General features: G+C 39.8%; 1 protein-coding gene across 4 annotated transcripts in view; it reads left to right on the forward strand.

Moving 5' to 3' along the window:
• LOC148035224 (B-box zinc finger protein 18-like) overlaps positions 1-12,832 on the forward strand; it is a 78,632-nt gene that overhangs the window by 34,036 nt on the left and 31,764 nt on the right. For 2 of the 4 annotated variants that reach the window (XM_087680181.1, XM_087680182.1), the window contains exon 5: positions 7,372-7,583. The exons of 1 other annotated variant lie outside the window; for it this stretch is intronic. In XM_087680181.1, coding sequence (XP_087536307.1) covers positions 7,372-7,583 — 212 coding nt within the window. Of the gene's footprint in view, positions 1-7,371; positions 7,841-12,832 lie in introns of those variants that run through there. One more of the 4 variants, XM_087680183.1, reaches the window with a different exon arrangement.

The raw sequence follows: 12,832 nt of genomic DNA on the forward strand, positions 1-12,832 counted from the left end.
AATTTGGAAATAGAGATCCAAGGATGTAAAGATAAGCTTGAGTTCCAAATTATGAATATGGAAAGGGCCGATATTGCTCTAGGGAGGGAGTGGCTATGGGGATTGGAGCCATCCTTAAAGCGTAGTTATCATCATAATACACTGGAATTTGAAAGGGATGGTAAGACTTTTTTGATTCAAGGTAAACATGAAGTATCTGATAAACCTTTGATGTGTTTCCTTGAAATACAAAAGTTAATGAAGAAGGAAACTTGTGAGGTATACATGTTATGGTCCCTCCCTGTACATGACACTTTTACTTCTTGTAATGTAAAGCAACAATTTTCTTATGCTTGTGAGTTGAATGTAAATAATGAATTAAGTGGTTTGTTAGATGAATTTAAAGATGTGTTTCCATCTAACCTACCTAGTGGCCTTCCACCAGATAGGGGTGATGTAAATCACCCAATTGACATAGATAGGGATACACACCCTATTTCTAAACCACCTTACAGGCTAAGTGAAACACAGCACCAAGAAGTCGAAAGACAAATCAAGAATTACCTTGATAAGGGTTTTATACAACCCAGCAATTCACCTTGGGCTTCGCCAATTTTATTGGTGAAGAAAAAAGATGGCTCTATGCAATTTTATGTTGATTATAGAGCACTTAATAAGATAACAGTGAAGAACAAATCACCTATGCCCAGAATGGAAGATCTTTTTGATCAATTACAAGGGGCAAAATTCTTCACCAAGATTGACTTAAGATTAGGCTATCACCAGGTAAGAATTAAGGCCCAGGATGTTCCTAAGATGGCATTTCGTACTAGATATGGGCATTATAACTTTTTGGTGATGCCTTTTGGCCTCACAAGTGCACCAGCTACATTTATGAAGCTGATGAATAGTGTGTTATGGCCATATCTAGGACGTTTTATAGTAGTATTCTTGGATGATATCTTGATCTTTAGTAAATCAAGAGAAGAACATTTGGAAGACTTACCGTAAGTATTCCAATTGTTAAGAACTCATTCCCTTTATGTGAAGAAAACTAAATGTGAATTCTTCACACAAGAGGTCAAATATTTAGGGCATGTTATCTCGAAAGAGGGAATCAAGATGGATCCAGAAAAAGTAAGGGAAATTATTGAATGACCATCTCCAAGGAACCTGGAAGAGCTGTAGATCTTTCTAGGTTTATTTGGATTTTATTGTAGATTCATTCAAGATTATGCTAAGATAGCTGTTCCAATGATGGACCAACTTAAAGGGAAAGGAAAGAGCTTTAATTGGGGAACAGACCAAAATGAAAGTTTTGAAAAACTTAAGGTAGCTATTGCCACAGCTTCTGCCACAGCTTCAGTACTATTAATTGTGGATCCCAATAAACCATTCTTGGTTGAAGCTGATGCCAGTGACAAGGCAATAGGTGCAGTCTTATTGCAAGAGGGTCGACCGGTTGCTTTTGAAAGCAAGAAATTAGACTGTGCAAAATAGAATTATTCCGTTCATGAGAGGGAGTTGTATGCAATAGTACATGCAATGAAGAAATGGAGGCACTATCTATACGGTGCCAAACTTTTGATCTTGTCGGATCATGAAAGCATTAAGTGGCTTAATGACCAACTGAATCTACAAGGGCGTAAAGCCAGATGGGCCGAACTCCTCCAAGAGTTCGACTATGAGATAAGGTATAGAAAAGGAAAGTACAATATAGTGGTTGATGCGCTTAGCAGAATGCCCATCATAAATGAATTGAGTTTTACTCAATTCTCTTCCGATTTGCTTGAATCATTAAAAGGAAAATGCTAGGTTGATCCGGCATATTCCAACATATGGGAGGCAATTTTTAATGGGGATCCAAATGGAAGGGCCTCCACTGAGGAAGGAACATTTGAGGATGTTCAACAAGGAAATGGAGCATCAGGGGTTGCTCAAATGGGATTTAAGTGGAAGAATTTTACCATTGATAATGGTCATTTACTCTACAAGGGTAGGGTATGTGTCCCGAAAGATGAAATAAGGCGCCAAATACTCTTTGAGTGTCATGATACCCCTAGTGTGGGACATTTAGGAGTTAATAAAACTTATAGTCTTATTAAAAGGTAGTTCTATTGGCCTGGAATGAATAAGGACGTCCTTGACTATGTGGTCAAATGTAATAAGTGCCAGGTTAATAAAGCTGAAAGATTGAAAATGGGAGGACTTCTCCACCCATTTGAGATTCCTTCGGGAAAATGGGAGAGTATCTCCATGGACTTTATTGTCGGGTTACCCAGGACACAAAGGGGGCATGACTCTGTGTGGGTGATTGTGGATAGGTTAACCAAAATGACTAGGTTTATTCCAACTTCAACTAATGTTAAAACACCAAAATTGGCTAGATTGTTCATAGAGAACATATACCAATTGTATGGCCTTTCGGCAAATATAGTTTCTGATTGGGATAGAAAATTTGATAGTCAATTTTAGCATGCTGTATTTAGGAAGTTGGATACTAAACTTAGCATGAGCACGGCGGAGCACCCGCAAACTGATGGGCAAACTGAAAGGGTTAACCAAATCCTTGAAGATATGTTGAGTGCATATGTAAGTAAAAGGCAAACTAATTGGGAAGAGTATTTACCGATAGCAGAGTTTGCATATAAAGTGCCAAATACTCTTCCACTGGATATAGTTCATTTATGCTAATGTATGGGTTTTAGCCCAGAGCTCCTCATGCAGTAGGATTGCATAAGGAAAAGGTTCAAGCAGCAAAAGATTTTTTGGAGGATATGAATAGTATGTTAAAATTTGCTTAAGAAAATATTAAGAAAGCTCAAGACCGAGCTAGAGCTTATGCGATCATCACTGAAGAGACATCTCCTTTGAAGAAGGGGAATTGGTCTATCTTAAAGTGCCTAGACAAACTAAAACCATGAAAACGGGATGATGTCCAAAGCTTTCACCCAGGTATTGTGGTCATTTCACAATACTTAAAGAGGGTGGGGGAACAGGCTTACAAGCTCCAACTACCTGCTAGTAGTAAAACACATCCAGTTTTCCATGTAAGCAAGCTAAGAGAGAAGCTGGGTGATATGGATAGCCTAGTCTTAAATGATAAGATTGAGGAGCTATTCGGTGACCAATCTATTCCACATGAACCAGAAAGAATTCTAAATGTTCGTAATAGACGAACAAGGCATACTATTTATCAAGAATGTTTGGTAAAATGGAGAGATTGTTCAGAAGAAAGCTCAACATGGGAGCAAGTAAGCACCTTAAGGAAAGGGTTTCCCAATTTTCAGTTAGACCTTCCAAGTATCGTTTTGGAGGACGAAACCGATTCTTAAGGGGGAGGAAATGTTACATTAATGAATGTAACTTATGGGGAAACAGCACGAGAGATGACCGTCCAGGGGACTTGGGCGCCCGTACGGGGTTCGGGGGGCTTAGGAAGTAAGTGGGAACAAGGCCTTAAGTAAGTGAGTTATAAATTAGTATAACTCATGAGCATTCGACGGCTGGCAGGATACTACGCTCGTTTCTTCCTGCATCTTCCTGAGCTAGGCTGGGAGGTGAATCTAAGGCGCTCGAGCTTGCCTACAACTTGGCTATCACAAATTGGGTTCTCCAACACCACCACTCAGCCCAATCCTATTTTGCAAACTACTGGCACTCCTCTCTACTGTCCCCTCCTCATCCATGGAGGATATCTCAGTTCGAGCTGCTGTTCACTGCTGTCTCTGTTGTCCAGCCCTCCACATCTATTTGCAATTGTTCCTATCCTGTTGTACAACCAAAAACTGCTGTGTTTGCTGTTGACGTCTTCATCCTGCTCAATGCTGACCTTAGATCTGCTATCACCAGCATTGTTGACATCATCATATTGTCGTCGTTTTGCTGATCCAGCCATGGCCTACTCTGCCATGTGTCACATTGCTCTTCATTTTACTGTCTAGCGTTCCTCTGGACCAACACATCATTAGATCATCAGTGTTTTGCTGATTCTACCCATACTTGACCCATCTGTCACTAATCAGCCACATCTGAGCCCCGTTTGCTGCTACTAGACATCTCCGGAGGCTGTCTATTGTGGTTTAGGATCCATCAAAGTACAACACACTCTCCAGCTCATACTCTTTGCCCGGTGCTAGAGACATGGGAGTTTGGGGGTTAGCATTTCGCCTTTGCATAGTGTATTTACTGCATTGAACATTGTATCTGTTCAGCATTCATTCATTCATCTTCTGCTTCAGTGTTGATTGTTGTTGACTTACCCTACCTGTGTTCTTTATCGGTTCGTGCTTTGTCATAGGATGTTATTTCTAGATGAATATTTCTTTACACTTAGAACCTTGTCAGAAAGTGATGAATGGAAGACGGCATATGACTTTGTGATGATTTATATAGATGGGATATTGAGATTCTCCAAGAGTTAGGAGGAACATGAGCATCATGTAAAGATAGTTCTTAGTAAGCTACAAGAAATGGGATTATGGGCAAAACTTGGCAAATGCTCTTTTTACTAAATAGGAGTTGAGTTTCTTGGGTATGTCATTGCTAAGAAGGGAATCTTTATGGATCCCAAAAAGATACAAACCATTCTTGAGTGGGAGACACTAACTCTTACATGAGATATTGAATGCTTCTTGAGATTCACTAATTTCTAGAGTCTTCATCAAGGACTCCTCCAAGGTTTCTGTTGTTGTTGCTCTAACCAATTTAACGGGAAAGGAGAAGTTTGTCTAGGATCAAGAGGTTGAGAAAGCTGTTCAAACCCTCAAGAGAGCCTTCACATTGACACCAATTCTTATCCTTATAGATCCAATCAACCCCTTCATCTTGGAGAAATATCCTTCAATTTTACGTTATCCCAGGTTGGTGATATTTACTGAGTCCATTAGTTAGGACGTTTTCAATTGCAAAAAGCAATTATGAAATCCTATGATATATAACCTTTGGTAATTATTGACTCATTCAAGACTTAGTGTCATCTACTTGAAGGATCTTCTCATAAAATCACAACCTACACATTACAAGAATTTGGAGTACTTCATGACCTCTTGAGTCTTGAATTGTCATGAGGCAAGATGAGCGGTTTCTTGTCAAGATTTGACTTCATTATCTCTTACAAAAGAGGCCATCAACAAGGAAAATCAAATGCCTTATCATGAGGATCCTATCTTGCATCCAAGGAAGGAGAGTGAGCTTATATTACCAAAAATCAATACTCTTGAAACCTGAGCAGCTTTGTTGGTGATTTGATCTCTTAGAAAGGGATCCTTTATATATCTTTAGGTTCAACAAGACTAGAGGTACTTAAGAAGAGACATGACCTTCCAATAACAAGGCATTTTGGTGTCAATAAGAGAATAGAGCTTATATAAACAGACTTTTGGTGGCCCAGATGTGGAAGCTAGTGAAATAGTTTACATGTAAGTGCGACATTTGTAATAGAGCAAAAGTTCGTCGTCATCACCCTCATGGATTGCTTCATCCCTTGCCCATTCCAAAAGGGCCACGTTCTTCTATATCCATGGACTTCATCATTAATCTCTGCTCTTCAAAGTAAATCAAGTGCTAGAGCAGTATTTTTGATATATAGTCAACTATCCTTAGGATTGCCTATAGTAATTCCTACCATACCTATTCTAGATACACTTCTTTCTTTGCTAACTATGGTCACCCAAGTATGAATGACCATCTAAATAACCAGGCAAAGAATCTAGCCGCTACAAATGTAGCTCAACATTTGCCTTCTATATACAAGGAATTGCAAGTCCAGATTAAAGAAACTCCAAAAAAATACAAGACAAATGCAGAGTAACATTGAATGGACTATCCTATGCACATGATAGGAGACCAAGTTTGGCTTTTGCATTGCAATCTTTGTTCCTCACGAACATGGTTAAAGCTGGATTATGAGAGACTTGATCCATTAAAGATTATCAGCTAAGTAAATCCAATTACCTAACGTCATATATCAAGTAACTCAGGGAGAATCTTGAAAGTACTACTATCATTTGAGATAGAAGATCATAAAGACTAAGCAGTGGAGACAATTCTGGATTCAAGAATCTCATGCAGCGGACTACAATACCTTGTATACTAGAAGGGATATGATGTAAGTGAGCAAACTTGGGAACCAATCTCTAGTTTTCTAACAAGCATCTATCAAAGTATTTAGTTTTATCGACAACATCCATTGAAGCCAAAGCCCATGTAGAGAAGCAACATCGCCTCCTGTGGATTTCACTGCTAGATGGCCTTTGCTTTGTCTTAAAGTTTCTTGGACATGATTTTAGAAAATCGATTGTGTTATTGCCTATGTCAAGATTAGCATCATTGCTTATGTAAGCACTGATATCACCAATGTTTATGCATTGTTGATGTCATCAAGGCTTACATCATTGCTTATGTCATCAATGCTTGTGTCATTGCTGACATCACTGCTACCCTTGTAACCTTTGTAGGCTCTTGTATAAATAGGGGTATCAGGCTACAAGCCCTAGTATCACCAGCACCAGTTGTGAGGCTCCTAGGAGATAAGTCTTCTATGGTTTCTAATACCTAGTCTAGTCTTGTGTTGTCTTGTCCTACATTCAAACCAAGTCTCGTATCCAATGTTGTACTCAATCTCATTATAATATAAATTCAAGTTCTTGTTGAGTTACCATCTTGTAAGTTGTGAGAGCCACGTTGCTTGCTCTCGAAGAGTACTTCATACTCATAATAGGTACCTTGTTGCAAAGTAGGAGTAATTCAAGCCGAACCACCTATGCCCTCAAATAGCAAGTCCAAGCAATGGCAAGTGCACCTTGTAAAGAAGATAAAAGGCCATACTTGCTCAATAAATAACCCTTCATGAACACAATTTGCAACTTTATCCATGCAAACTTGCAGTATATTTTCAAGCAGTATATCCAAGATTCTCTCTTTAAGAATGCCAAAGATGTGCTATCTAAATCTGTACTAACCACTATTGAGCCATGAATAGAAGTAGCCATAATATTGATAATAGATCTTTGCCTATGATCCGACCAGCTATCACATGCAATGATGTATCCATATTTCATCCATTTTTTGCACATACTATATAAGTCTACACCACACACCTCACATAATTAAATATTTCATTTCCCTTCAATTGTATATGGGTGGCTTGTAGCTATATCCCACCTCTCCAATTGCACTTACAATGTCCATTGAAAAATGTGTAGGGTCTTAGCATAGAAAAACCTGGCATATAGTTGCATTTTTTCTCATTTGAATATTTCATACCTTTGCAAGCTTCCTTGAGTTGTACCAAAAATTGTGTGTTTATTTTATAACAAGCCATCAAGTATGCTTAGAGAAGATAATAATTCACATGTGGCATTTGCATCAATAAGAGTGGAATTTGCACAGGTGGAATTGCTGCTGCCTGCCATCGCCAACCTATTTGGGTCTGACTGTACTGTCCAGAGGCTTCAGATTGTTTTGTTTTCATCATTACAGGACTGCCACTCGCATCAACTACTCTTGAAGGCTTCCACATCATCATTACTGCTGTGTTTTGCTGTTCTCCATCACTGTGCAACAAGGGAGCACTCTCTCAGCATTGTACAAGAAGACTACTAGTGAGTTCCATATCAATCTTGGGCACAACAAACTCTTGGAGCTGTTCCAAAGTCTCCAACACCTCTCTTAGCTCACCTAGACCCCTTTATATCATTCCCATTTCTATACATTCTCTCCTTCATTGAGCATTTATTAGATTGTGTTTATTGTGTGTCGTAGGTTGCATTTCTTTGTGTTCACCCTGGCATTTCCTTACATGATATCAAAGTCAAGAGATATTGACTAATACTGAAACCTTAATGTAGAAAGCTGGTATTCAAGAATGCACAAAAACACTTTCAAAGATGTCTCAACCATATTTTCCAAAGCACTCCCCCATAGAACCAACCCCCCACAAATCCTCTTTCCTGCTATAGGCTCTGAGGGAATGGTAGCTTGAATTCCTATCCATGATAACGAGGCCATCTCTCATGCAAGAGTCCCTCTACACCATAAACCCCTGAAGAATATCATTATCTTCAGTTAACCTACTCATGGTTTACAGTCTACAAGAGGGTGCACAATAGTTGAGGCTAAATGCTAGCTAGAGTTCGCAGCTCCTAGCTAAAAGAGGACACTTCAACATGGGCACATTAACTACCCAAATATTTGTGCATCCACCAGAGTTGGTGCAAGATATGTATGGTTCAGACTCCACTTATGTGCAAGCATTGGGCACAAGGTAGCATGGAGATCAAAACCCATTCTAGAAAATGCAAATATGAGAAGAGGCAGTTCTAGAGGTAAAAGGATAAGTAATACATCCGGTTCACATGCTTTTTCTAACAAGTTTACTGTCATACATATTTTTCTCCCATTCAAAACCCACCTATTTCCTCCTGTTCTTCTCCCATTCCATGTCCATTTATCTTATCCTTTCACTCTTCTTCTATATCTATACAAACGGAGAGGTCCTACTTAGGCACAAATCCCATAGGGGACATTCCTATCTATGAACTCGGTACTAGAGGTGAGACAATGGTGGGAATTCCCCTTCCAAACCAAGCGCCCTAGGGCACAAGGCACCCATCTTGCACTTCTCAAGCTTGAAATATCACTTGAGTTTTCACAAATATTAATGTTTGCTGGGCTGTTCTAATCTTTTCGGATAAATCCCTCTTCACTAGTCGCTATTCTAGAGCATCCATATCAAGTATCTCGGTCCCTCATGTCATTCCCAAAGTTAGATGATGATCAAATCACTTTTTTTAGAATAAGTCACCACCTAAATTCTTTGATTTCATGCAGTTAACTTTCTCACAATCCCAATTACCCACCTTCTATGAGTTTGGGTGTCAACTCTTGCATGTTCCAAGGTTGTTTGACTCCACAAGAATTCAGTGTTACACTATTAAGAGAGGGCCCCTAGTATCCACCTCTCAAAAGGGGAAGCTAGGGATTGAAAAAATCAACAAGACTAGTAAGGAGTAGAGAAGTTTCCAATCAAGACTTAAGCTATGTTGGCAGAATATCCTAAAGAAAAATAGCTTTCACTAGCATTGCCAAAAGGTAGGTCTTGACAAGGAGTATTCCAAGGGCAAGGGCATACATGATACAACCCAAATCCCTTACTCAAACCTCCCACACCATTTGGTATGGGTAATGATGGCCAACTTACTAGGATCAAGACAAAGTACATGATTGAGTGCAGAGTTCGAAGTAAGAAGAGTGAGCAGAAGGAGTGGGAACACGACACACAAAGTGTTTGGTACAATACTGGGATATACCACTTTAGGCTTTGATAATATATATAAAATACAAGTGCAAGGGTCTGTTCACACCCAAACACCGTAAAAGGCACAATGGGCCTTTATTCCCAACAACCTCTCACCTAAAGGCAATGTGCCTGAAGGTAGAGAAAAGAATCAGCTAAGTCTATGTATGTACAAAGTTGAAATACACATATACTATCCAACCCCCATCATTTGGCGGCAATGAGCAAACTGCTTTGTTGGAAGATCCTTTGTGAGAAGGTTTGCAGGGTTATCATTTGTATGTACCTTGACAAGCTCAATGCTCTTGTTGTCAAGTACATCCCTGATAAAATGATACTTCACCTGTATGTGCTATCTTTGCGTGAAATACAGGATTCTGTGCTAGCATGATAGCACTTTAAATGTCACAATGGAGGATAGGAACCTTTGTAATACCAAGCTCTCTCACCAAACGTGAAAGACATAAAGCCTCGTTGCATGCCTTAGTGGCAGCCACATACTCTGCCCATGTAGTAGACAATGCAATACACTTTTAGAGAAAGATTTCTTATGTGACGTTTGAGCATGCTTACCATAAATACAATAATCACACTGTTCAAAATCAGCATATCTCAAAGATGGCAAATAACCTAAGCGAGAAAGCACTTTCATTCCAGTTTGACTATTGAGTCCCGACTGGCTATGCCACAAAGAAACACTTAGCTGCTCGGTTATGGCGACTACATGGTCATGCATGCTAGATACATGCAAAGGATACAAAATATCACTTTTGGAGCCCTTGGCAACAATGCAAGAGCCCTTACAAATTTTCCATTTGCTATCCCCAAAGGTGGTGTGATAGCATTCATCATCTAGTTGCCCTATGCTTATCAAACTCTTCTTGAGCTGAGGTACATACCTCACATTATGTAAAACAAAGACGGAGCCATGCTGAAATTCCAGTTTTACACTACCAATGCTTGCAATTTTAAATGCATAGTTATCCCCTAAGTGGACAACACCACGTGTACCACCATTGTAGTCAAAAAACCACTCATGATGCGGTGTAACATGAAAAGACACACCTGAATCAAGTATCCAAGTGTGCTTGTCATCCTCAGAATCTGCAATCAATGTAGGTGCACTCAAAGAAGAAGCAAGAAGTATATCACCATCACTATCATTCTCATGAGTGACTACATTCACCTCTTCTATCTTCACACTACTCTTCTTTGCAAGCTGGCTGTCCTTTTTCTCAGCCTTATTGTCTTCAGTGTTTTTGTTTTTGCCTTTCTCTTTCTTCAATTGAAAACAATCCCTTTTGTAGTGCCCTTTCTTGCGCCACAATGATGGTACTCCACATTTTTGCCACAAGACTTGCTGCGTGCTCTATTTTCAGAATTGCCCTTTTGTTGAAATCTGCCTCGAGTGTGCAATGCATTAGAAGACTTGTTTGTTGAATTATTTTGCTTGTTGAGTTCTTCCATCAGCAAAGAACTCTCCACATCAGAATATAACAATTGAGCATTTGAGTTACTCAAGGTTGTCTTGAAAGTATCCTAACTCTCAGGCAAAGTGCATAGCAAGAAAGTAGCCTTGAACTCATCATCAATATAGAAATCCAAAGCAATCAGCTGACTGAAAATTGAGTTGAACTCGTTCAAATGTACAGACATGGCTGTACCTTCCTTCATGCGAAAGTCCATTACCTTTTTCAGCCAATAAACCTTGTTGGCTGCACTTTTCTGAGCATACAATTCTTCAAGTCTTTGCCACATTGCATATGCTGAATTCAGCTTCTCAATATTAAAGAGAAAGTTGTATGACACTAGGAGCTCAATGGTAGAGCGTGCGAACTCATCCAAATCATCCCACTCTTCTTATTCCATATTTGAGGTTTTATTCCCTTCGCTTTCATGGGCTTCACCTGTTTCTTCTGCTCCAAGACATTGTAGCACTGTTTTTGCCATATTGCAAAATTATGTGCATCCTCAAGCTTCTTGATGTGTAGAAGATTGCTGCTGTCACTGTTTCCAGCCATAATTTGCAGCACTAAATTGACTCAAGAGTTACCAAATGCGAGCCCAAATGTCACACAAGTGACCAAGGTACATTGCAAGTACCAACCAACAACGAAAATCAAAAGATTGCAGAAATTTAAGATCTGCAAATGGATTTTCAGAATTAGAGAGTGTCTATTGCTGCACTCCACACGCAATTATAGCCACATTCAGAGGCCAAGGTACCAATTACATGTGAAATCCCCAAATTTTGACTGCAATTTCTGCTCCAAAAGCATTCACAGGCACAAATTTGACAATTTCGGTCAAAAGTCCCAAATTTTCAAAAGGGAATCCATCCAGATTGCATCAATACATGTCCCCAAGAGCATGTACTAGGCAATTGTTGCACAAATTGAAGAAAGCCCCAATTTTCTTGGGTCCAGTGTGCAAAATTTTAGTGAATTGAAAATTTTTCACTAAAATGTGAAAAGCCCCAAAATTTCTTGGGCAATTGTGCACCAAATTTGCAATTTCTACGTCAGATTGTCTTGTCCTGCATCAAAGTCCCCAACTCCAGGAAAAGCCCCAAATTTCTAGGTCGCACTTTCACATTGTGCTTGTGCATACGAACACCCGACAAAGGGGAGAAGAAAATTTGCAGGAAATAATTAAAAAATGATGGAAAAAAACACCTGATGCGTTGACCTGTCTTGTTGCCTCTATCGCCTATCCATGTATACCGTCAGCCGCGACCCTGTTAGACCGCGTTGAGTTGTCGCAGTAGCTGTCACAGCCCCCGTTGACTACTGACTGCTCCCGGTCGCTTCGCCTGTCAATGGCTTGCTTGCCAAGCCCAGTTGGTTGCAGCTAGCATGTCGTCAAAACTACACCTGCTGGTCCTACATGTCGACTTCCTTCGGCTCACATGCTGCCTGCCTGGTTGCGTCGACCTAATTGTAGAGTCGACTACTCGCCCAACCTTGCTGGCTCTGATACGAGTTTGATGGCCGACTTGCTAGGATCAAGACAAAGTACAGGACTGAGTGCAAAGTTCAGAGTAGGAAGAGTGAGCAGAAGGAGTGGGAGTTCGACACACAAAGTGTTTGGTACAGTATTGGGATGTACCACTTTAGGTTTTGATAATATATATAAAGTACACCTGAACACCGTAAAAGGCACGGTGGGCCTTTATTCCCAATAGGTAACTCTCCTAAGTCCTCATTGGAGGCAAAGTGACTTCTTGGCCAAGACTTGGGGCATTGGGATAGCTTAGTTTGACACCAAAACAAAACCTAAATCTTACTACAATAGACAATGTTTTTCTGGTTTCCACATCCTTTCGGTTTACTAGCTTTGCCTCTTTGTTGGTAGAGTTTTTCTTTTCACCGAGACCACTATGAGCTCATTGATAAAACTATTGGTCTAGTAGTAGCGCAAGGCAAAGTACAACCTTTGGCCAAGGTTGTCAGGTACGAAAGGTACGATGCGATAAAATATGGTACTAATTGGTACCTTATGATTTTATAAGGAATGGTACGATATCAGTACAAAAATAAAACTTGGTTATTTTGG

This window comes from Lygodium microphyllum, chromosome 6, assembly GCF_053477565.2.
Source record: "Lygodium microphyllum isolate KBCC chromosome 6, Lygodium_microphyllum_v1.1.10, whole genome shotgun sequence".
Taxonomy (NCBI): domain Eukaryota; kingdom Viridiplantae; phylum Streptophyta; class Polypodiopsida; order Schizaeales; family Lygodiaceae; genus Lygodium; species Lygodium microphyllum.